Genomic DNA, 27,045 nt, shown 5'->3' on the forward strand with positions numbered 1-27,045 from the left:
ACAGCTGGACCTGATTAACCTGACGAGACAGGGGAACACTAACACCAGGGACCAATAGAGGGAGCACAAACCCAGAACCCAGTGTCTAAAATCCCAAAACACAAACCATCCCAAAACAGCCCAAGAATAATAACAATAAAGAACACAAACACAAAGTCACTGAGTCATGGTCGCAGGACCATGACACAAACTGCTCCCATTCAGATTGTCAGAGAATGTCTGTAAGATAAATACACTGTAGCTGTGGGACTGACAGGGTGCATGTATGTGTACCATGGAGCCTGGAGCTCAGTGGTTTCTGAAGCCTTTTTCCACTTGTACTTGAAGCTGTCTGCAGGCACAATGTCAATCATGACCACATAATTGGTAAAAAACTGGAGCCTGGTGCACTTATGCTGCAGCACAGAGATGATTGCAACAATCTGAAATGCAATATTCTGAAACCCTGAGACCTGGTGTTGATGCAACGTCAGCATGTCAACAGTATTCTTGGACAGTAGGAAGCATAATGAACTCCATCACATATGGCAATACCCAGAACACACCCACGTCCCAATATTTAGGATTTCAGAGTGTGATTGTAGGCTTGAAGCAACGACCTATGAGTGTGCATGGCCTAACGAGCCAGAGCTGTTTTGGCAGCTTAATGTATTAGAAAAATGTTTTTAAGAATAATAATAATGAGAATAGTAATAATAATAATGCCACCACCTTACCATGGTGGAGGGGTTTGTGTGACCCTATGAGTCCAGGACCTATGTTGTCAGGCTTTACCCTCTGGTAGGGTCTCTTAAGGCAAATTGGTTCTGGGTGAACATAAAGTAACACCTTTACATTTTTCTGACAAAATTTGAGATGGCTCTGATCAACCACCTTGAAGCTGTACCTGAAAGAGTAAGACATGTGTGATGCACCACGGACCCACACAGCGTTTTTTTATGTGTTGGGTTGTTACAGCTGTGGACCATATGGTCAGCTGCACGCTGGGAATACTTTCAGACGTGGCGCTGTGGAGCCTTTTTATATTCTCCAAATCCTCAAAAGACCTGATGCATGTGTAGACTTTCACGAGTTTTACAGTATGTTTAGGCCCTTAGGAAGACCATGCATTTGCCTGAATATCAGTAATCAGAGCAGATACAGTAAGGCTTTCACAGAGTGCTCAGGTCTTAATCATAACCATCATATTTAAACTTTTATACAATGTTTTATTAACAAAAACAAAAAGATAATATATAGTTGTCACAGTGCTGATGTCGATGCAGTGCATGTTTACTGCATATGTACAGGTTTGTGAAACAGCAGGGTTCAGTTTCATACCAGAGAAACATTCCTCCTTGAATTAAGATTGGACAGAAATATTTGCTAACCTATGAAATATTGGATTAAGATGATGCAAAAAAACCAACAAAGAAAGAAAAACAAACACTTTACAACTACTCAGACAGCGATTATATAAATATTTATTTCTTTCAGCTCTGGTATATCCACAAGCATGCTAAACATGAAGTAATGAAGTTGTCCTAAATGTACAGAATCATAACACTTAGCCTTCAAACAGTCTCACATGTAGAGAATGACTTGTTGTACACAGAAAGAAGGAGCAAATAAAGACAACCAGCTGGGCTTTTGCTCAGCACTGGTGAAGCAGAGCTGCGGAACGTCTTTACAAAGACAAACAACATGAGAATTACATCTCTTCTTGTAATTCCTCATCCAACGACTCATTTTGCTGCACAAGCTTAAGAGGTTTGGATTCAACAGTCTGTTTAACATAGTAAAGGGCTTCCGTGTTAATATTCCCTGGTACATATGTGAGTTTGGACGTGGACACTCGAACATGAGCAGCTCCAGTGCAGATTAATGTGTTCCTCCAGTATGGAAGTGCTGACAGGCTGAGGAGGACGGCAGCAGGATGAAGAAAGAGCCGCAGACAGCGGCTTTCCTGAGAGACGCGGTTACATCCAGGTTTCCTGGACTGTTTCACTGTTTGCAGCTGGACACTCATTCTACATGTATGAAGAATATCTATGAGCTATGTGGGGCGATATGAGCATATATAGAAAGGCAGCTGTGCATATTAAGTCCTAACCAGGTCAGACGAACAGCTCTAGTACAGGAAAAGCAGAGAACGCCCAGTCAACATAAAAATCCAGAGTTTCTGCTGTTAGTGACAGAGACCGTTATGAAGTCTGCAAAGAAAAGGAGATTTCTGCATTGATTATAACGGTGCGCTTTATTAGGCAGAGCCCACTACATGGACTGCATACTGTACCTTCAGTAGGCAGGTTATTGGATAAAACTAATGCAGTGTAATGTAAAAGCCCTGGAACACGGGCAGCTGAATTATATGGATGGCCTTTACATGATGATGAATGACAGAAACACTCTGTACAGTGCAGGTAAACAGTTTGAACGACCATAAAGGGAGGATTTGTTGCACGTTTGCATTTATGCATCGATGGAAATATCGTAACAGTGAGTGTAATATTCAATCCATAATATTTAAATAAAATCATAAATCAAACTTCATGTTCTTTGAGTGATTATTATGCAGGACAAAGTAAAATGCACAAACATAGATTTGACAAAGGAAAGAAAACCTGATCCAGTGTGTGCCAACACATGTTCTGCTTTCTCTAGAATACATTTCAAAATGTCCCCATCTCCCAGGGAGTAAATTTAAAAGCTTTGGAATCAGTTCAATGTTGGAAAAGGCTGCAATCGCACACTGCAGCTGTTGATGCATAAAGGGAACGCTGTTTCTGCGACGCTTTAAGTTGTATATTTCTGGGGACTGTGGCCGGCGCCGTTTTTAAAATATTCTCAGTCGTTTCTTTTGTTCGGATTCTTTGATTTTAAGTTTCTTTTATGGCGACGTGTCCACAGCTACATGTAATTTTCCTTTTTTCTCATATTTTTGTTGACGCCTCAGCAGGTCGAGACCTCTTCAAAGTAAAACTGGGCGGGGATGTAGAACGTGAAGGTGTGGCTCCTCGCTGCTTTCGTCACAATGGGTACAAAAGTCGAATGCATCAAGTTTAACGTGTTATACATGACATTGTCTTTTCCCAACAAATACAAATTCACATTAAGAAATCGAATAACAGATGTGCATTTGACACAGTACTCAGGACGTCCTGCCACACTGACTGACTGAGAGGTAAGATAGCTCCTGTACATATCAGCCACTAGTTACAGCTCACAAAACCATGAAAACACAATGTCAGCTGTAGACCAAATACACAAGACCATCTGAGTTCATACAGAATTTTCAAATTATACGTGTGTGTGTGTGTGTGTGTGTGTGTGTGTGTGTGTGTGTGTGTGTGTGTGTGTGTGTGTGTGTGTGTGTGCGCGCGCAACTGGTTAAGCCGCTGCAATCCGAAGTTTGTGATAACTGGCAGTCTTCTGCAGTTCTGTCGGGGAGTTGTGTCTCACTCCTCTTTGCACAATTCTTGTAATTCAGTCACACAGAACAGCTTCCGAGGATGAACCACCTTTTTAGGTCATGCCACAGTATCTCAACCAGATTCAGGTCTTGACTTTGACTCGGCCACTCCAAAGTCTTCATTTTGTGTTTCTTAACCCATTCAGAGGAGGACCTGCTGGTGTGCTTTGGATCATTGTCCTGCTGCAGAACCCAAATGTGCTTCAGCTCGAGGTCACAAACAGATAGTCGGACATTCTCCTTCAGGATGTTTTGGTCGTTGGCAGAATTCATGTTTGCATTTACCACAGCAAGTCTTCTGGTCCTGAGACAGCAAAACAGCCCAGACTGTCACACCAGCAGCACCATATATCACTGCTGGTATGATGTCCCATTTCTGAAATGCTGTGTTACTTTTACACCAGATGCAATGGGACACACACCTTCCAAAAAGTTCAACCTTTGTCTCGTCAGTCCACATTCCCACTCGCTTCATCACACAGGGCTGTGCAGGTTTGGATTTTTCCCCTCTTAATCACAAACACCTTCAGTTATACATTTAATTTACTTGTGTTATCTTTGTCTAATATTTAAATTTCTTGGATGAACTGTAAGAATGCAGATGCATGTAGACATGGTGTCAGCAAGACGGAAATCAACTGAAAAACAATGTGTACATAACACACAAGAGAAGTCGCTGAGCTGAGTTGTGTTCATATCAACATTACATCCATTTAAAAATGCTGAAATAAAAGCAAAGCCTGTTCTATCAGTGAGCTCATAAATGCTGAGCACGTATGGTTGCATATGTGTGTAATAAACAGTAAAGAAATATGTAAACAAAACGGGAAAAACCAAATGTAGTTTGGCTGTTTAGGGTATGTGTCCGATCTGCGCACTGGAACAATTAAACTGACGTGTAAATATTTGTACATACAGGTGCTGCTTTTAGAGCATGAAACGTCTCTGTGTCCAGGTTCATTTGTGGAATCTCTGCAGGTAGAGGGTGGAGTCGTCAAACAATGGGTTCTTCACCTCCATTTCCCCCGTCTGAAGGAGAAGAAAGAGACAGAGGGGAAGATCTTAGATTAACACACTTCCTGTCTTGGCCCTGGGAAGTTCAGTTATTGTTTAATGTCATCAGTTTATTCCTTAGTTTGCTTATGCTTCTCATATATCTTTGCGCTTACTTTGCTCTTATTTTTTGTTTTGTGTTCCATCTTTTCCGTCTCATGACTCTAAGTCTTTGTTCTGACTCTGCAGAGTTCAGAAAGATTGAAAGAGCAGCTGAAAGGGTCGAGTGTTGCATAGAGAATCTCTGAGAAACCTTCCTGCTCTTCACACAGAAACAGCGTTGGAGACAATACAAACCCGGCCACAGTGAGTGCTGAATGAACCTTCTTCTGGATTACACGCTGTGTATTATGCAATCCATACATTATTAGTAAAACTACTGTTAAGACAGCTACATAAAAATGACATAATCTACATAATAATTTTTAAAATACTTATTAAAGGGTTTATTTATTCATTGTCATTATTCAGACAGTTCCTGTAGTTTCCCATAACTTTTGTGTGATTTATTCCTTAAATTCAGGTTGACGGGTATGACAATGATGATGATGATGATGGTGGTTTGATTGCACAATCCCAGGAAATGATACAGAAAATGTATAAAATCAGTATCAGCTGTAAATAATCTCCCATGTTCATATCTCAAAGTGTTGGCTGTGGGTGCTGTTTGCACAGTCGCTCATTAGGACCAGGTTGAACGCTAATAACTTCTAATTCTCTCTTACCTGTCAGCACATGGAGTTTTTACACCCACAGCTGCCTAACTAGCTAACTAGTTAAATACTGCAGGTTGGACACTTATTTGCAGGACATGCACCTGGATTCGGAGCGTCCCTTTCACAGCACAACATTTTTGAACCAGAGTCTTAACATCACAAAAGCGATGCACTAAGATTAGCGGCAGACGACTTAAATAAGCAGATATGACTGTGATCGTTTCCACTGTGACTGATAACTTACTGGGAAAGTGTAAATGGTGAGAACTGCCGGTTGTGTCAGAGTTTACTGAATCCCTGAACCAATTTAAAAGATATAAATATACAGTGCAGCCAGCGTGTAAATGGATGCACCATCACACTGCTTTTGGATACACACCAACAGTTTTCCTAAATGCTGTTTAGCGGCGTTACTACTCATGGTTGCATCGTTCACATCACAGGCGGGGAATATCGTTACCGCCAAACATCAGCTGTAATCAGTCAGGAATCTGTCACACACTCACAACTGTCCTGTCGGTTCAGTGGCTGTATCTGTACCCACATTATGCCTTAATGTTATCCTTATTTCTTGTTGATGGATTCCACTGACTCAGCATTACACCATCACAATGACACAGTGGACACAGTTGAACTTTTACTGAATGTGGAGATAAGAATGCAGCGTTTACTCACTGGTGCAAGTCCAGGACACTCATACACGGTGAAATCTCCATCCTCATTCTCCTCATCTGTTGAGGCTGCAGAGTCAGGAACTTTAGGCTCAACCCTGTGTCTGCGGAGAACACACAAATATTCAGCAAGGATAACAGCGAGACAGGATAGAGATACACATGCCAAGGTAGGATGAACATGTCTGTGCAGGGAGGGTGACTCACTTTCTCAGGGAGAGCATCTGTTGCTTCTGGTGCTGGTAGTGGTACATTTGGGCACTGTGGGCCAGCTTCTTGTCCCCAAGCTGGAAGTAAACAAGGGGTAGAGGGGAGATGAGAAGGTTCCTTCCTGAACAAGTAACCATCACAGTAGTGGACATGCAAGAAAGAGTCTCAAGCCCGAAGAGTTGGACAGCAACCAGACGCTGACATGATTCACGCCTACCGGCTATAGAAGCTAACTGCACTCCAGAGTGTCCATGGATGAGACACACCTACAATAACTGAAGGCAGGACAGTCCTGATTCCAAGGACCCTCAGAAGGAACCAGTCCCGTCCAACTACTGGCCATAACTTGGCTCAGCACCACATGGAAGCTCCATCATAGCGGCTAAGATTAACAGGCACATGGCTCAATACATGAGTGGGTGCCAGGAAGGAACTGGCAGAAACACCAGAGGGACCAAACCTTAACTATGGGTTGACTACAAGTAATCCCCTCAGTGCCCCAAACATGGATCCTGGAATGCCTACAACTGCAGAAAGAACAGAACCTTAAGAATCTTCATCAGGAATTCGTTAGGAATGTGGCGTACAACACTAGAGGCCAAGCTTTAGCCAATAGCACAAGATTTACCAAGCTCAGGGGGCTTGGTAAATCTCCCACTACTGTTCTGTATGGGCCTCAGCCAGATCATTAACAAGACTGCCTATGGGTACTGACTACAGAATGGAGCAGTTGTTAACCACCTCCTGTACATGGATGACATCAAGCTGTATGGCAGGAGTGAACCAGACATCGACTCACTGATCACACCACTAGAATGTACAACAATGACGTGGGAATGTCATTCGAACTAGAGTATTATAGTCGGATGGTAACAAAGAGAGGAAAGGTAGACAGAACTGAGGGGATCGAACTACCAGAAAGCAACATATAGACATTGAGGACGGCTACTCAGGCAAATGGAAACCATGAAGAGGCCGCTAGGAAACCCTCTAACCACCAAATACCTGCAGAGGGTCAGACTCCTGAAGAGTCAGCTGAATGGGAAGAACATAACCTGGAAATCAACACCTACACCATCCTAGCTGTCAGATACTCTGCTGGAACTGGAATATTGTCAAGGTAGAAGGAATCGTGAAGAAAGAAGCATATATTTATAAAGATTTTTAAAGAACACCTTTATCATTCATCAGCAAAAAATGGGTCTGGATCATGACTTTGTCTTCCTACACAATCCAAAACGGAAGAAGAAACAAGTGGACATTCCTGACTGGCCTGCACAAAGATTTTACTTTAATCACACTGAACATCTGTGGGATTAAATGAAGATCACGATCCATAGCAGGAGAGTACCGAATCTAGAGGAGCTTGAGAGATTTGCCAAAGAAGAATGCACTGGGATCGTCTGTACTCCAAGATCCACTCGGTGTGTGTACTGTCAACTACCAGGGAGCAACAATACGATGGCAGACTCGAGACTGAACAATCTTAGAAGGAAAGGAGGAAGAAGAAGAAGAAGAAGGGCAAGTGGACCTACAGCAGAGCACAGCAGCTTCCAGGAATAAGAACCAAAGGCAGACATCCACCAGGGAGTCTCTTTAACAGTGAACAAATCTGATGGTACTTTTCTGAATTCATAATTCCATCAGTTTTCCCCAATCCCTCCCAGAGCCTCCATCATGACTTTTTACAGATGCCCACAGAAGGTGCCTCTCCTGATCTCAGTATCTCTCACACACTGGTGATGACTTAAACCACAAGTGTTACATTGAGAGTCGTCATTTTAGAATTCACTGATTTTCAGCCTAGTTTTTATGTAGTTACTGTTACCTTACTGTTTTCTCCCTTATTTAAATCATTAAAGCCAAGTGCAATATATTTGAGTTTTCGAGGCTTCTACATCATCAGTTTGCTGGATTTCTTTTAGAATAAATTTGATACATTGCAAAAAAAAGTCTGATGTAGCAAATATGATAAAAATATAAACTTCAAATAATTACAGCATTTTCCAAAAATTGAATTTTCCAGCGATTACTTCGATGTCGGACTTTGAAGGGTTAAGAGCTGCTTCTGGCGAACAATTCTTTCACCGGGGCCGTTTCTGACGAGGCTCCTGTGAGCAGCAGGTGGAAACTGAAGGGCCAAATATCTCAGATCCTGTGTTTCCTGTTTCTATACAGTTCATCAGGTTAAGATTTTTGTTTAAGGCGTTTCGGGTTTACATTGTGTACATTTATGCTCACTAAACAGCACTCAGATTATGAACTGCATGTGGAGCATTGGTGGTAGAGTTTAGATCCTTGCATCGCTCAGCATTGAAGGCAGTGGTGATCTGAGACAAATAAAGACACTGAAAAGTATTTTCAGTGTGTTTTCTCCTAAACATTTAGTCACATCGTTTCCTCACCAAATTCTCGAATGCCTGAGCACTCATCAGTCCAGATGAAGGGTAGTCCACTTTCTGATTGATATGAACATATTTCTGAAACCTGTAACAATAAAACAAAATAAACACAACAAAACACACATAGTGAAACATTTGGAGCTGACTGAAAAGAGCTGATAAGTTGTATTATAACACATTAACAATGACAGTTAACGTTCAAAACACATTATCTCATGAATTTCACAACAAGAGGCAGCTCTTGACTCTGTTGTTCCCAGTATGGTTGGAACAGCTCAGCTCTCTGTGACTTACATGCAAACAAGCCACGAAGAAGACTTAAGAAACCACAGAGTACATCGCAGGTCTGAAAACTGTCTGTTTCAATATTTTGTTATCTTTCAGGTTCATTTAAAAATAGATTTTTTTTCTCCATCAATCTTCACAGAACACGTCTCAGTGATAAGTATGTGTAGTGTGTCACCCAAATGACTCTCAGACCATAAAAACCTCCATCCTGTAGTGGTGTAATGAAAGGAAGACTGTCCACAGTTTCCAACAACGTACGCCCGGGAAACCTGGAACTGGCAGGGATGGGTAGACTAGTGAGGGAAAGTCAATTCAGAAAAATATAAAAATGTGTGCTTCTATGTGACTGCCTCTTCTAGAGTGCTTAGGATCTCAGAGTGGGGCAAAGTTTACAGCTAAAAACCCAAAAACACTGGGTTAAGGAAGTGTGTGTGTAAGCCTGGAGGGCTCAGTCGGTGTCTGAATCTAAAGGGAAGGAAAACACTTGAGTTTAAAGATTAAGACGTTTGGCAAATACTTTTGTCCGTACAGTTTCCTGTTCTCTCTCTGAGCACATTGAACAGCTCTGTTTCTTTGTCATCTCTTTTTAAGATTTATAAGAAAAACAATAAATTACATGGAAATACTGTAAATCAAATGGTTCCAATCAATTTAGCATCTCTAACAGAATGACTATAATGATGATGGATACGTCTACAGTGCAACTGCAGGCCATCCTGTCCACTCCTGAGAGGGATAGTGGGGACCTTTTGGTTTATGCAGCACCTTAGAGAGAAAATAATAAGCTTACCTGACCCAGCAAGCCAACGCTACCAGCAGTGCCAGGGAACCTGCCACAATGACGACGCTGCTCATGACTGAGAGGAGAAACCAACAGACAGCATGAATGATAGAAGTGTTTGCTGGTCTGCAGACATCAGAGTAAGACATGATCCTTTAGTGAAAGCTTGGAGAAATGAGGGAAGAGCTGAAAGGACAGCAGCTGAAAATAAATAGATGTGAGTGAGTCAGGCCTGTTTCGTGCAGCAGCACAGACAACAACATTGATAACAGTAATGCAGTGTGGCAGAACTAATCACAGCAACGTCTGAGTTCTGTCGTGTCCTGCATTAAACTCAGGTTCAGTCCCAAGATTTTAAAGTAGGCGGGGCTTAGATCTCGTTTGACTCGATACACATGCCATGATAACAACTGTGTATTTGACAACCCATGAACTTGGCTGGAGGCTGAATTGTTGATCATGTGTGCTTGAGTGCATGTGCCTCCCACACCGACCATAGCAAATCCAAGTCAGCATCTCTTTTGGGGAATTCTCATCATCCCCTCTGGTTTTACGTATTTTTGTCACATGATTATGTCTGTTGGTACCAATGACGCGTGCACTTGTTTGAAGATTTTATTGCAAATACTGTGCGTGTCCATTTTTGGTGTCCAGAGGGTGCAAAAATTAAAATCTGACACCGATACTAATGCAATCAAAGAGCTGTGTTGCTAATATTTGACATATCCAAATATGTGGCCCATCCCTTTAATGCTCAGTACATGGGAAATAATTAGGTTTTTTTCATGTGTTTTTTAATGAATAACTTATAATTCAAATCTAAATTGGCACTTAAATGATTAAAATCCTGAAAACGATTGCATATTTGATCATTTTGATGAGGTCTCATGTTGATAAAGTGATTTATTTAAAAAGTTATGTGTGAAGATTGTGGTTTTAATGCGGGTGTACATTTCTGCTACACACGATTCTAGAGGGAAGTCAGTTTGAGGAGGGGACAAGAACTATTTCTCTGGAGCTCTACTGGATGATGATGGTCCAACTGGATTAAGACTTTTACACCAGCAGTCACAACCGTTTTTGCTCCACGGACGGTTTAATGTCAGACAATATTTTCATGGACACCTTTAAGGTGTCGCAGAGAAACACAACAAAATGACAACAACCAAGACAAAAACTGTGGTGTTTTGTAAATATAATAATAAACGTGTGATTGTGTAACTGTATCAGCAGCGTCCTCCTGAAATGCGCCAACAACATTGAGAGTAACGTCCTGCTGAGCCTCAGCTCTGCCAGCCCGGTACCAAACGACTCACGGACCGGTACCAGTCCATGGAACGGGGGTTGGGGACGCTGATTTACACCATGGCCTCTTGCAGCAGCACATAAACCCAAACTCGATTTCGTTTAATTAAACGGTACCTCCTGTAGTGTGTGTGTGTGTGTGTGTGTTAAGTACACACCACAGCACTCAGGACAATGTTGGTAGACTGAAATACAGCGAGATCAGGAGGAGGCGTCGGCTTTATCCATTTTACTGCACAATTACTTTTTTCACACATGTGGTGAAAAGTAGTTTAAGTTGAATCCTCACAGCGGCCTCTGTAAGGTGACGTCTTCTGTTCTATTATTCAAAACGACTCTATAGCTCTCTTGAAATTAAGCTGGGTCCTAACTCAAGGACAGAAAGACTTACTGATGAAGACATGGTCGTCAGGAGGGTAGCGGAGGATGATGGGACTGCTCAGAGCGGCAGTGTGGTTTCTAGGGGTGGGTGAAGCGATGCTAGTTAGCAGGACACTCTGAGTAGGAGGCTGTTCCACAGAAGATGCTCTGTGAGTGTAGCCATGCTCTTCAAACTGCTTGGATGTGATCTCCTGGGAGGATGGGGCTAATACCAGAAAGTAAAGAGTGTGGATTTATTACTTCATTAGGGAATTTTGTCACATAGCAAATATGGATAAGAAGAAGAGTGTAATACCTGAGCTGTAGGACTCGGGTCTCTGTTCCCTGATGATTGCAGAGAGAAAGTCAATCTCCTCATCGAGCTCAGGGTATGGGCTCACTTTATCTGGAGGAACACAACACCAGGATTCTTACCATCTTCATCTAAACATTTGTTTACTAAAGCTCAGGTCCACCACCGAGCAGTATCTTAGCTGTTCCTAGGACTGCGCTCTTCTGGACAGAGATCTCTGATTGGGGGTCACTGTACCAAGTACTCCAATTACCACTGGGACCAGTTACCTTCACCCACATCTTCTCCAGCTCTTCTCTGAGCCCTTGGTACATCTCCAGCTTCTCCTGTTCCTTCTTCCTGATGTTGCTGTCATTCAGTATCGCTGCATCGATCAGTACGGCCGTCTTCTTCTGTTTGTCTACCACCACTGTCATTTTGTCTGTCTGTATCTGGAATAGGATGATAGGTCGGCCATTCTCGACCACCCTGGGAGTGCATCTTTACACAGACTGCACATGGATCGGCCTCTCATGGATCAGGGTGCTGGACTTGGGGTGTGTATGTGTGTGAGTTTTGTGGTATGGATATTTACCCCATACCACAAAATCATCAGCTACTGCTCCGTGTTGTCTCCTACTTATACATCCAAGCACAGTATGGAGTAGGTGGTATGACCAGAGTTGTGCTGATGTACACAGGGTGAACAGCTTCACAGTTTTAATAGCACTGTTGTTTGCAGTTATAAGCTGCCTTTGCACCTCCTACACTCATATACACCAACACATGCACCCAACATATCACTCCCAACAGTGACGAGTGGGAGGAGCAATGGGCTCCTGCATCTTCGGTATGTTTGTATGTGTGCCGTGTGAGAGACATGCCAGTGCTCCAGGAGAGCTGACCTCTGGTTCTCTAGGGCTCTTGCCCTTTGACCATGAGGGCTCACTGAGTCTGAGGCCTCCCTCCTTCTGCTGGAGTGGTCACGCAGTTGTCATGGAGATGTATGGCTTTGAGTCTTCAGTACTGTTGGAGGGCTGCAGATGCTCTGGGTCTTCTGGGCCATTTTCCTGGGAGGCATCACCCTCATTATGAAGTATGTTTCATCACACACACACACACACACAGTGAACATCCAGCAACAACGAGTTAGTTGAAACATGACAACATGGAACATGTGGAACTGCTTCTAAGGAAATTGTTAATCAGTTAAATGAGTTGTTTGCAGGCAGTCGTTGTGTTTCCAGTGCGGAGCTTCATTTGTCCAAACCGTCTGTACGCACTCACTTCTCCAACTCTACCAAAGAGGTGTGGCCATATTAATGAACAGAGAGACAAACGTCACAACTTGCAACAATATAACAGATCCAGAAGTTAGATTAATAATACTTCTTTAATCAATATATGCATGTATGTAGTACTAGTATTTATGGAACAAATGTTAATGACCCATCTTTGTTACATTGTTTTTCATCTCACTCTCTGGTCACTGACACCACACTTATAATACGGACTTCAACTTTCAACCCAGAAACTGCCAGGCTCAGTCCAGCAGTGAGTGAAAGAACCTGCACGTCTACACACAGTCTGAGTGACTTTGCTCTGTGCAGTGTTTGGTCATCATCCCACTCTCAGGGATTTCATCTCCTCTTCCTCAGCACACCACTCAAACTCTCGTTTAGTTAGCAGCTCCATTATGATGGATGTTACAGACACTCAGATTCCCTCTATCACCATCAGTGCACCAGTCACACCACCAATTAGGAACTGAAGATTTAATACTTTGTTACTGGAAAAACTGGTTTCAATGTTCAAAACCTGAGAAATTCTTCAGAATTGTATGAGGTCTACTAACACACAGTGAGTGAAGAAGAAACACCCAGTGCATCTATTGCAGCATAACTAAGGGAGGATTCAGGGTCACCTGGTCCAGCCCTAACTATATGCTTTACCAAAAAGGGAAGTTTGAAGCCTAATCTTGAAAGTAGAGATAGTGTCTGTCTCCTGAATCCAAACTGGAAGCTGGTTCCACAGAAGAGGGGCCTGAAAACTGAAGGCTCTGCCTCCCATTCTACTTTTAAATACTCTAGGAACAACAAGTAGGCCTGCAGAGCGAGAGCGAAGTGCTCTAATAGGGTGATATGGTACTACAAGGTCATTAAGATAAGATGGGGCCTGATTATTTAAGACCTTGTATGTGAGGAGCAGGATTTTGAATTCTGGATTTAACAGGAAGCCAAAACAGGAGAAATCTGCTCTCTCTTTCTAGTCCCTGTCAGGACTCTTGCTGCAGCATTTTGGATCAGCTGAAGGCTTTTCAGGGAGTTTTTAGGACATCCTGATAATAATGAATTACAGTCGTCCAGCCTGGAAGTAATAAATGCATGAACTAGTTTTTCAGCGTCACTCTGAGACAGGATATTTCTAACTTTAGAGATGTTGCACAAATGGAAGAACGCAGTCTTACATATTTGTTTAATATGTGCATTGAAGGACATGTCCTGGTCAAACATGACTCCCATGACTTCTCACATATTTACTATATCTCAGGTTACCTGTTGGAAGATCTTGTACAAAAAGTTAATGCATGTTCTGCAGGAACTAATATGCACTAAAAGTTGGAATACAGAATCTAATTGCGTGAATACAGAACATTCTGGTCATCCTGTGAAAAGAGTGAGTAATATGAGGTAGGAGCACCTACCTTTAACAGAATGAGTGTGAGGAGCATGTCTCCTCTTGACCACGCAGCGTCCACGGGAGTTTTCCACCAGGGGGCGCAGACAAGGCCCACAGTGGGAGCTGCCAGGCCGGCAGAAGTGTCTTCCTGCCAGGGCACATTCTAAACTCCGAGGGCACAGAGGAGAACCTGTACATGAACATACGACACAGCACAGCACTATTTTTCAAAATACTCTGAAGTGAAGACGTCTCACGTTTCTATTTTCATTTTACACTTAGAATTTTTATTTTACTTTAATTACGTTTTTATTTCAGCATCTCAGTGGTTACATTTTGCTCCCTGGATTTACAGTGAAATCCTCTCTCAGGCCATTAGTGACAGAATCATTACAACAGCACACAATTCATTATGTATGTTTTAGATCTTAGACATGTGTTAACATGCCAACAGAGTGACGCCTCCTCTGTTGGTTAGCACCAGTATGGAGGCATAAAAACACATGATATTCTTCTCCAGCAGCTTGAATTTCTAACAAATATTCACTTAGTGGAAACAGAGAACAGCTACTCTGACAGACTTGTGACGGTAACTGAGCCGTGCTACATTACACTGAGTGTAAAAACAAAAAAAGACAGAAAGTCTCCTCAGACAAGCAGAGATCCGTAAGTGAAACCAACAAAGTGACACTGGACCCTCAATGGTACCAACTTGTCAAACAGGTGATTAAGCAGGACCGTCCTGAAGCATGTTTTATACACTTCTGAATGCTAATGAGGACCTTACAAAACGCTCATCTCATCGTGTTCAACAGAAAATGAAATTAGCAAATGAGCCCAAAAACGTGTCTTTTCCTGACAGACTTCTACAGAAACTACACGTCTGTTTGCAAATGAACAAGTTTCTGTCAGATCAGGAAAAAAGCTGCTAACTTTTTTTCTTTATGCATCACAAACCCACACAGGAGCTGAACGAGCCGGGCTAAAGTACTCTGAGATATTCTATGTGCGAGGCTAAGCACTGTTTGTAGCATTTTAATAATATTTTTGAAAAAGTCTTTAAGGGACAAATATATCAAACAAGATATTCTCTTCAGTTTGGTGCTAATTTTCTAAATATTTATAAAAATATAAAGTACTGAGCAAAGTCTTAATGAAGCCCTTTCATCTCTTTGTGTATTCCTTCCAACTAACAATTAGCCTGATAAGTTTTAAGGGAGCTTTAAGCCAGTGGTGTCAGAGTCGTTTTACACTGTGGGCCACATACAGCCCACTTTGATCTTCAGTGAAAGAAGTCACATGTTTAACTGTTTTTCTATGAGATGAAGAAAAAGCTGCTGTGACAAATAAGGAAGTCTGCCAGCACAACTCTTTGGACTTAAACTGTAAGAGCTAAATGTATAAAATAGCTCATTGCCCAGACTGTCCAGTTGTTTGTTTTGTAGTTTAAAAAAGCCAGAAGAAATGTCTTTGATTTGAGACACAGCTAAGTGCTTTGCATGTTTGCATAATTTGTGAAAGTTGACATTTCTTTGGTGTCCAATAGCAGAAATTAGGCTTTCTCATCAGAGGTTTAGGGGAAAAACAGCAACATTGTACACAACTGTACAGTGGTGTGTAATGAACAAGCAGACAGATACAACAGATGTGGTGGTACAGCTTGTTAAACCAGATGTTCTGGTCTGTACCACTGCACTTCCTGTCTTTGGAACATCTGCCCAAGCAACAGCTCTCCAGGCTTTGGAATGTCGTTTTTATGGACACTGGCTGCTTTTTCAACCGTTTCAGTCTAATCTTTGCACCTGAACAAACAGTTTTTGTGTGTGTTAAGTCAGTTAACAGAGTTAATGGTGACGTATAAATTATTCAAGCATCAAAAAGCCAACTATGAAGGGCTGTTGTGTCTACACACACAGTTTAACATGTGTAAAACTAATTTTTGTATTAACAAGATGATTCCCAAATAGCCTTTAAAGATACACATAAAGTGTTTTATTTGTCATTTGTACACATACACTAGATGTGGGTACATAGAAAATACTGTGCAGAGCTGAGAGTCAGGGTCAGATAAACATAGGTAGAAAAAAAACATGTCAAGTAGTTTCAGAGAGCGCCGTGGTATGAGAAAACCTTTGTCATTTAGAGATGTATTGCATGTTGAAATGTGTATTGCACCAACTAAATTAGATTGTGCGTGTGTCTGTCCTTATTTTGTTTCTCCCATCAGGAATACTGTGGCAGGAAAGGAGCTGTTATGGAAGCGTGCTGTGTGCATATCATCAGACTCTGCTCGGCTCAGGCTGGATGTTCAGAGGAGGCTGTGACCTGGATGATAACCATCTCTGATGATAGAGTTGGTACCACAGGGACCCCCACAGCCGTGTGTCAGTCCACTCCTGTACCACCTCTTCACATAAGCACTTGTTTTACTTCAGTTATTTTGCACGATCAGAGTTCAGTTTATTCTTTATTTTAGTTAGTTGCGTTTTTCCTGAAATCTTACGCTTATTTCAGATGTTTTGTCTATGTTGAAGAGGTCATTCTCCTCTGTTTGGGCCGTGATGTTTTAGATGACGTGCCTGTAACTGGACTCCTCCGGCAGCTTTATGAGGCCCAGGATGCTCGTGTCATCAGCATACTCGATCCTGCCAGTGTCAAGCTAGGTGGCAACACAGTCATGGACGCACAGGGTGAAGAGTTTAGGGCTGAGACTGACGGTGAGCTCAGAGGAGACCCTGCCTCCCATCCTGAACACCTCTGCTCTGGAGGTTAGAAAGTCCAACTTTCCTGGTCTGATTGTGTTGAAGACAGAACTGTAATCCAGGAAAAGCATAGGTTCGATTGCTATCCAGGTACAGCAGGCCAGCACATGAGTACCAGTGGCACCAGTGCACTTTCTGTCCTGGTATTAATAGCTCTCACTGTGACTAGGCTAGCCTTTAGCTGTCTGATGTAGGCAGATCTTAGCAGACATGTGACATGGTCAGATTTACCAAAGGCTTGGTTCAGTGCATGCCTTCCTGATGTTACTGTAACAGTTTTGGCGTGCTTTTTCAAACGTTCCAGTGATTACATTCTCCTAGAATGATGCGAACACTGTCCAAATGTGTGTTTTTGTGCTTACTGATCATGTGGTGCATCCTTTGCAGAGGTGGGAATGTACACAACACTCGAAATGTTACATTGCTGTCCTCTGGATAAATAAAAAGAATTGCACTTTAAAGTCAGGTATTCCATATCCACTAGCTTAACATTTGCCAGATCTTGGCATGGAGTCGCTTAAGTATTCTGAGGACATTGGATAAATAGATGGAAAAAAAGTGGCAAGCCTAAACAGCTATCTGCAGCTGATGAACTATATCTGAATGTAACATCCTAGAGAAGTAGGAAAACAATCTGGCAAAGACATTACATAGCACCTGAGAGACACATCTGGGACTTCTGTTGATACATTTACTGTTTCAGAAAGGGCCTTAATGGAAGAGTGGATGTCCCACATAGTTCTGACTGTGTTGACTATTTGTCTGAGGTTCAGACGTCAGTGATGAATCCACAAACCTTCACACACCGTAGATGAAAATAACTAAGTGTGTTTCCTTAAAAGACAAAGGAACTTCAGATCTGTTTGCCAATAATATTGGTTTCTATTCCTGAATTCCGAGTCCCCAAAGATCGTTTAGACACTTAAACGATCTTGATTCAAGAGTTGGGAGTTCGCCTTGTAATCGGAAGGTTGCCGGTTCGAGCCCCGGCTTGGACAGTCTCGGTCGTTGTGTCCTTGGGCAAGACACTTCACCCGTTGCCTACTGGTGGTGGTCAGAGGGCCCGGTGGCGCCAGTGTCCGGCAGCCTCGCCTCTGTCAGTGCGCCCCAGGGTGGCTGTGGCTACATTGTAGCTGCCATCACCAGTGTGTGAATGTGTGTGTGAATGGGTGGATGACTGGATATGTAAAGCGCTTTGGGGTCCTTAGGGACTAGAAAAGCGCTATATAAATACAGGCCATTTACCATTTTTTTAATGTGCACCTGCAGACCCACAGGGATCAGAGAACAGCACCAACTGTTTCCTACCATAATAAACTTGGTGGGCCAGTCAGGGCAGCCTGCTGTATCTAGGCCAGATGGACAGACAGATGGTCAGCTTAACACTTACAACCATGATTTTAGGGTGGCATGGGGCTTCGTCAGTCACTGGCTAATTGATCCCGGGACTATACTCGGCACAAATGTTCCTGTATTACTATGCCAGTCAGTAATGTTATGGCTCTCCATGTATGCCATGCACCCTGCTGGATTGTCTCGTCTTTACACAGCCTGCACCTGGGGTCTTGCCTGGTGTGATAGACCCCAGCCTCTATGGATCTTGTGCTCAGAGCTTGTGCTGCCATGATTAGTGCCTCTGTGCTGTCTTTCAGTCCAGCCACTGGTAGGATTTCTCAGTATAACTTCTTCTGTCTGCCCGTGGGACATGCTGTGCAGGGACCAGCCCTTCCATGATGGTGCCGCTTGGTTATGAAGGGTATCTGACGACAGGCAGATTGTTTTTAGCATTCAGCTGACTCCTCGGGACTTGCCTGAGCCTCTGTCTGATCCTGGTTCTTCCCACTGTATCAGTTCCTAAGGACTTGTGTGACCGTGTGCAGGTGTTGTGGCTTTCCTGGCCTGTTGGTTCCCATTTCCCTGTGGAATTCTTTGTATTCCTTGTAGCTGTACTCCTGTCTACAATCTCTCCTTCTGGTAGTGTAATCAGATTACTCCTGACTACCTTCCCTCATTTACATAAATATGTGAGTATGCGGCCATTTAATAATCACACACACATAGAAATAAACACATATAATAAAATGTGATGTGTTACAAATAAAACAGAAATATAATAAGAATTCTTCTGATAAAAATCTTACAAATCTCAAATGGGTAGTAAAGAAACAGCACACCAAAATATTTTAGGGTTTTTTAGAGGGATCAGCATACTTGGTGTATTTCCTCGTTACTGTAAGTCTTTAACTATAACAGCTTGCATCAAACTGGCATTGACCTAATTAAGCATTAACAGCTCCATGTGTAGAATGAGATTGGATCGCCATACTTTCTATAAAGTTGTGCAAAGGTAGTTCGCATTTTGTTTTCTGACTGTTACAGTTTGCTAAACATAACACAGTCTAGTGGATTTACACGTTATACCTAAAAAACAAACAAACAAAAACGAAGCTAAAATAAATCAGGCAATGAGAAGCAAATGAATACATTTCTATCATTTTTATTTCCAGTACAGCAAAAACATCCCTCTTTAGGAATATTAACTGCTACGGAGACTTAAACATTTACTTGAAAACCTTTAATTATTCAAAAATCACTTTTTAAATGCCCACTCATTAGGCAGAGTGCCCATATGTTACCCAAGCACATTGCACAGAAATAAGACAGCAGCTGTGGTCTCCATCACACAGCATGGTCCATAATCAGGTTGTGGTCGAACACCCCGAACAGGAGTCTAGATTTAGCTCATCAACAGTCATCGCTACGGGCCTGACGTGTCTAAACTGAACGAACCGAGATTCTTAACAGTTCGTTCATCTGACAAACACTCGTTTGAACCTTTGTTTGAATAAAGATACTACATGATAAGAACACCAGCTGATCCCTGGCACGTTTTAGGCGTTCAGGTTGTTTGTGCATCCAGCAAGCGCTAATTTACAAATGGCCATTAATGCCCATAAAGCCATTGTTGTCCATGAAGTATTAGACAGTGGGCTACCACGGTGAACTGAGCGGCATGTTCTTTCACTGACCACACAGACTGTGATATGTTATGGATCAGTTCTGTATGTACCCCCATTCTGCCACACACAATAACTAAAGCACCAAATGTGGGTTAATCCACCACTGGAAACAGAAACAGCTGTTTTTTTAAATGATGTATATTGTTTTTAAAAGCATCACAGATCTATAGATATGAGGTATAAAAGGAACTGGAACTTCAGACCTGTGTCATCAGCATGACTCTACGTGGCCGCTGACGTCTGTGACAGGGAGCTCTTCAGCTGTGACATCAGGAATGTGCTCCTGAGAACCTCCAGGCCACAGCAAACAAACTCTGTTTAGATAACAGATTTGCTAACAAATGCATGTGGAACAACACCTGGAAAACATATTCTTCCTCTTCGCTGCCTAATAGGATCTGTGCAGTTGTGCTCTTCCAGCCTGACACAACACCACACATCACAGGGTGAGAATACCCCAGAACTACTGTAGTACCACCCCCACTGTCTGCACTGCGCTGGCATGCATGCACTACAGCCCAGCAAACATATGTGCACATCTTAACCCTGGAAACGAAAGACTCAGTGACGACCAGCATGATGCAACCATTACAAGCTATGCTGTAGCGTCACCTTTAACTTCTTTTTCATACGGCAGCTGTTACCGACTCAGTGTCATCTGAGTCATCTTCAAATAAATCAGTATATGCAGGTAAAAACAGACAATCCCCGTTAGGATAAACACTTTGTCCCTGCAGGCTGACAACATCAAATCACTTTAGACTGAAATCCCATAATATACACAGCAATATACACACTGAATGGAGCAAACAGTAACTGGCTTCATATATTCACTGGGCTAACATATGCCCATTAGATGTCATCCTCATAGACGGATTTCTGTAGAGAGCACCTCCACAATGAGAACTGTTCCCAGGGTGATGGTGCGCAGTGCCGGAGGCCCCGCGCGGTTTCATAAAGCCTCCAAATGCGTCTCCTTACCTGCCAGGCAGCTTCTCAGCGCCAAAAGGGCAACGAACACCACCGTGTGTCCGAGCAGACGAGCCCTCATCCTGGGCACAGACACCAGACGAAGGCGGAGGACGGGGAGATGGTGGCGGCACTGATCATTCCCCCATCCTCCGGTGTTTAGAGAGGAGAGGGACGCAAGAAGACAAAGCAATAACGAAAAACGGCGAAGACACGAGGATCAGCGAGTGTCGTCGGGACGCTGCTCTGCGTGTTTTCCGCAGGATGTCTGCATTTTCCTCCGGCCCTGCTCCTACCGGACAGCAGTCCCTGCTGCTGCTGAGGCTCAGCTGTGGCAGAACGACGCCAGGCTATGACGCAAGCACGCTGCACGGCCTTCACCTGCCGCTGACATCAAACGCGTCTAAAGTCCGATATCACTTTATGCAGAATCACATGTTTTTATACTCATCGTCACAATGTTTGTGTGCAAAAAGAGAAATCCTTTAAATCCTTGTTAGACCGAGCCTGGAGCATGATGTCACTCAGAGGGTCCAGCTGTTTGTCTTGAAATGGTAACTATATCTTTTTTCTTTTAAATAATTTCGAGTTTTATCTCAAAATGATATTGTTTTTTCTTAATGTGGCCCTACTACTCCTTTGTATGGTCTGTAGCTAACCTGGTGTAACCAGGCGAGCAATGTGCGATTGGACATGTGGGGCATTATGTCCACTCAACAAATTTCTTAAAACATCTCCGTCAAATACAAAGAAATAGAGGAAACACAGTCGACTTAATCTTTACACCCGGAGATCCGGTGGGAATGAAAGCAACAAGGAAATGCACAAACCGGAAACATGTGCTACACGGTTATTTTGATTTTTACTACACTGATCCCAGAAACATGTGGAAGGGTGGAAACACATCACTGGGTACAAAAGGAGGGACGTGGACTGAACACACGCTCTGCTCGAGTCATCTTACTCCACCCACAACACCAAGTCTCCACTCTCGCTGCTCTCAGGGGGGCTGCCAGGACACCGCAGAGGATCATCTCCACGAAGAGTTCATGAAGTTAGTGCCATAAGGTGTCCTCTGCACTTGGTTTATATATTATTATTATTATTATTATTATTATTTTTATTATTATTATTATTAATTTTTTAAATTATTATTATTTTTTTTATTATTATTATTATTATTATTATTATTTTATTATTATTATTATTATTATTATTTTTATTATTAATTTTTTAAATTATTATTATTATTTTTATTATTATTATTATTATTATTATTATTATTTTATTATTATTATTATTATTATTATTAATTTTTTAAATTATTATTATTATTTTTATTATTATTATTATTATTATTATTATTAATTTTTTAAATTATTATTATTATTATTATTATTATTATTATTATTAATTTTTTAAATTATTATTATTATTTTTATCACTTTTATCATTATCACTTATGATTCAGTTGATAATCAGGTTATGTGCGGTCTAACACCCCGATGATGCTGATCACCATCATTACATTCATGCAAATGAACTTCATGCTGTGTGGTCACATGTTGGTGCATGTTGGAGGTGTTTGCCCTCTTTGTTGTGATCAGTGTTGGAGTCATTACTCAGAAAAAAGTAATGCATTACTTTGTTAAAAGTCATGGTTCTTAAAACCAAAAATGACTGGATTACTTCCTGCTCCCTGATATCTGCATCAATGTTCCCGACCTGGCTGCCCATATTTCCAGGGACTCCTCCCATGGTCTTTCTCCTGCATTTGAGCAGCTGTCACGACCAAGAGGAGGAGAACGACCTATGTTCCTCAGAAAGGAAGATGATGATGAAGATGATGAGCAGGAGACATCATCTGAAGATTGAGTCGTAGGCCTCCACAGTTAGAAACTGCAGCAAGTAACAACAAAGGAGCCAGCACCACCTGCACACTGTGGACCCTCTCTCTGCTCATTTTTCGTGTGTTACAGTATGAATTTGGATTTTATTGTTTCCTGCTGCCTCCTTTCCTGTTGGATTGTATCTACAGAGAAGAAATAAGTGCGTCTTCAGGCCTCGATGTGCTCGTTCTCCTCTTTAATCTCGCTTCTTCCAAAGAGTAGAGTCAAATCAGCATTAGCTCAGAGTTTCATTAGATAAATATAATTCAAGTGATTTGATTATTTCACTTTGTGAAACAGTAAAGACAAAAACCTGAGTGTTATTATTCATTAGGATGAACAAGTCCTACAGGTCACTCCAGGCTTTAAAGGAAACAGACACTTTTCCTGTTAGTTACAACAGTGACTCAGTTATACAAACGCCGACAAGCTCAACACCTGTCGGCATTCTTAACGGGGAGACAGAACACCTGTCACTTGTTGAAGAGTTATTCGTCTGCTTTGCTGTGCTTGAAAGAGCAAGAGCAGAATATTAAATGCGAGTTATCTCCCCAGACTTGAGCTGTCACAGAATCAGTGTTTGTTCTGCACAAGCTAGAAGCTGCCGTGACATTTACAAATAAACAAGATTAAATGTGTTTCCACCTAAAAGACTTTCATTAGATTATCTCACTAACTGTGACTAACTGCAACATTTCACCCTTTCACACTTAGATCTGAAATAGTCGAGGTTCAGACGTTCAGTGGACCATGAAGCTTGTTTGTAACGTACGCTGCTGGGATCTTGTGATGTGAGCTGTTTGACTCTCAGGTTTTGTTTCCACTGAGCCTGCACGCCTATGTTTATGAGATATTTCCACCAGACATGGAAATGGGGAAATAAATCTCATTTGTCTCAGTAATTGCTAATACATTAGTGGATGTGATCTCTCATGAACTTCACACGGTTCTGCTGATGTGCTAAAAAGTGATTCGCAGTTTTTCTGTGTACCTTTGCTCACAGAGGGAATTTGAAGGGTTTATATATATATAAAAAAAAGAAATGACTTATTACTAATTATCTTTGTGACTTCATGACTTTGTTCCTGTGCTGTTAAGCAGCTGTAAATCTCTTGATAGTACTGTGATGTTTCCTTCGCCCCTTTAGTGAAATCTTTTTTGAAAAATACATTTTTAATGTCAATTACATTTTTTTTTAATGAAAGTGAAACAGTGGTAGCAGCTTCGACCTTTGACCTTGCCTGTTCTTTCTGACTCATCTTCAAGTTTTCATTAGAGACACGTCTGGAAATGATTTTACATTAAGTGATTCACAATAGTTCAAATATGGAAAATCTATGTTGCCGAGCAGAAATGCCTCTTTGGTTAGACTGAGGATGAATTCACCTGATGCCTGAATAGACTTTCTGTTAAATGTAGAGAAAAAGAATAGACTTGAGTTACAGCTGAATTACTTCCTGTTTTTCTCTTTGGAAGCACAGCTGGTTTCTGTGGAGGTGCTTTAATGAATTTGCAGTGCAGTGTGCTGCTCGCTCTGTTGGTCGAAGTTAGTGGCGCTCACCCAGCATCCTTTTCCCAATCGTGTTTAAATCCGACGTGTTGGCTGATACTGTCGTCCAGCCGTATTCACACTTTGGATTCTGGTATTTCGGTGGATGGATATCCTGCACGAGTCGTCACAGTCCACAGCAAAAATCATGATTTTCTTTTATACGTGTGTGTACTCGTAATAAACAGACATACGACTCACATATTCAAAGCTCAGGCCAAATGACTTTGATTTGTAAAGATGAGAATCTTGGCACCTCAAAGCAACAGAGGCGTGAAGACACGAGCATCCAATCACAAATCAGCCTGGACCAGTATCCAGCAATAACAGCTTCACTGCTCCTGTAAAGATGTTGCTCTTTAATTACAAAACTGCTGCACTGTGTGACGCAGGCAGACAGAGCGCTCAAAAGGCTCCGTCTCCTTCAGATGGTCTTAATAATGTTTAGGTTTGATATAGTGGATTGTTTCTACGCGAGCCCATGAACCCGCCCAGCACCAGGTCAGTGATCTTGCTCTGCAGCTCACAGAAGGGAACAAGTAACGTCTGACTACAAAGGTCAAGGAGCAACTCTGGATTTACAGCAGTGTCAGAGGAACTGTTCAGATTCTTCTGCAAATATGCTAATACTAGATTAAAACATTTTTATAAATACTCATGCAACTTCACTGCAACTAAGTATAAGAATGGCACATAAGGAAAAATACTGGAGAAAAATGTCCTCAGTTTATTTGTGCTCAGAGTTTAAAAAGTGAAATACAGCACACAGTGGAAAAGTGCACAGAGGGTTGTTCAAGTCAACCTCATAAAATCTACAGTTTAAAAACACTTTATGCAGTAAAAGATTCTCCACAGTTGATTTGAATCCAGGGAATATTGTTCAGAAAGTGCAAACTGCAAAGGCAAATACAGTTTCAATTCTTTAGTTTTCTACCAACAGTGACGCGGGGATGTGTTTATAATAAGTGTAACACACAAAAAGAAGACGTGGAACATTTGTGTGATCAATAGATGAGTAACAGAGATTCAAACCAGAGCAAAGGATGGAGGACGACGCAGAACTGCTCCGTAAAAACACCTAAATGTCAAACCTTAAAGAAAATCATAGCCTCAGATTTTGCTCACAACAGAAAGTTTTCTGTTGTGAAACGAACAGTTGACATTCTGCTCGTCTCTACAGGGACGTTCTTCAGGATTCAGGTCATTAGAAATATGGGTTACACATTCACACCCATTACCTGTCACCTTAGTCTATGCATGTACACAGAGACACCTCCATCCTGCCGTGATGTAGTTCTTAGGTGGAAAGGACGTGAGAAACGTCCTGATCACCTGGAACAGCTTATGTGTGGTGACGCTTGTGTTTCTTATTGTCCAGGAGCAGTCTGTACGCCGCTCACTGTTTACATTTTACTAACTGAAATAAAATTCTCATTAAAGTTTTAAGTTTTGTTTAGTTCCCTATACTAACCTTGGTGTGCACGTGGCAACAGAAACGATGACAAATATACTTTTGATCGATAATTTATTACCAATAAATCATTTGCTTCAGAAACTTCAATCTAAAAATGAAAAAGTGTGGAAATGATAGAAAATGATGTAAAATGACAGTTAATAAAATCTTTCTTGTTACTGATGTAAAACGGTGCCGTTCCCACCACCACAAAACAAACTCGTGCTGACATGGACACGATCGTCTGCACTCAGGATTCATTCTTTTGTCACACGTTCTTTAAGCTGCTCATCACTCAGTGACAGTTTAATGCTTACAGTTTGAATCACGCAGTTAGAAAAGTCCGATTGAAGGTCAAACCACAGAAAACATCCAGCTTCTTGAAGGCACCTCGATCCTGGCGCTCTTGCAGCTTGTCACATTTATACACAGCACACAGACGGTGCTCATGTTTCTACCAGGTGAAGACAAAGTTTGGGTTGTTGTGGTTAAAAAAGGTATTTAGTGTCTTAAACTTGGTATAAACGGGAAAAGCAAAAAGAAGCGGGCAGGATTCACTTTAGTCGCTGGGCTCCTGCAGCGACGCTCGTCTCCTGAATCTCAGACTCCTTTTGTGCTGCTGCAGCAGGAGGCAGGAGTAAAACCTCCGACTCCTCCTGCTTGGATGATGGCTGCTCTTCTGCCACAGCCTGACTTTCCTCTCCCTCTCCAGCAGACTCGGTCGCCTGGAATTCCTCTTTCTGCTGCTCCTCGGGTTCGTTGTCGTCTTCTGGCTTCCCTGTGGAGGCTTTGAGACTTGCAAATCCATTCTGGTCACACAAAGGTTTGTTTTCAGAGTTCTCCTCCCCAGCTCCATTCTCTTTCCGCCCCTCTCCATCTTCCTCTGGTATGTCTTCAACACCAGGCACCTCCAGGCACGACTCGCTAGGCAGGACAGCGGTGCCGTCCGTCTGGATCAAGGACACCACCTGCTTCACTCTTTTCTTCTTCCGGGACGTCACACTTTCCACCTCACCATTGTACTCGGCATCATTCTCTGCCCCATCCACCTCCTCCTGGTCGCCTCCGTACTGTCCCGCCCAGTCGATGGAGGGATTATCTCCAAGCAGATGCAGGTTGGGGTCACTGTTGCTCAGAACAATACTGTCCCTGTACAGATTGTGTCTCCTTTGGACTGCCGCCTCCTTTACAGCTG

The 27,045-nt window shown here is 42.2% G+C and overlaps 2 protein-coding genes across 2 annotated transcripts in view; both read right to left on the reverse strand.

Moving 5' to 3' along the window:
* Positions 1-1,443: 1,443 nt before the first annotated feature.
* On the reverse strand, positions 1,444-21,314 carry npdc1b (neural proliferation, differentiation and control, 1b). Its single transcript, XM_085293260.1, has 9 exons — positions 20,972-21,314; positions 14,234-14,398; positions 11,554-11,643; positions 11,269-11,463; positions 9,582-9,648; positions 8,507-8,588; positions 6,099-6,178; positions 5,896-5,995; positions 1,444-4,480 (listed from the first exon to the last, which is right to left on the reverse strand). The coding sequence occupies exons 1-9, from the start codon at positions 21,039-21,041 to the stop codon at positions 4,409-4,411; spliced, it is 921 nt and encodes a 306-aa protein (XP_085149386.1). The 5' UTR covers positions 21,042-21,314; the 3' UTR covers positions 1,444-4,408.
* A 3,790-nt stretch (positions 21,315-25,104) lies between these two features.
* Positions 25,105-27,045, reverse strand: part of niban2b (niban apoptosis regulator 2b) — a 29,568-nt gene continuing 27,627 nt past the window's right edge. The window contains exon 14 of the mRNA XM_085293261.1: positions 25,105-27,042. Within this exon, the coding sequence (XP_085149387.1) occupies positions 26,405-27,042 (638 nt within the window). The 3' untranslated portion in view covers positions 25,105-26,404. The remainder of the gene's footprint in view (positions 27,043-27,045) is intronic.

The sequence above is a fragment of the Mchenga conophoros genome, linkage group LG12 (genome assembly GCF_057382185.1).
Source record: "Mchenga conophoros isolate Kocher_MC1m ecotype Shallow Benthic linkage group LG12, M_conophoros_male_GT1.1, whole genome shotgun sequence".
In the NCBI taxonomy this organism is placed as follows: Eukaryota; Metazoa; Chordata; class Actinopteri; order Cichliformes; family Cichlidae; genus Mchenga; species Mchenga conophoros.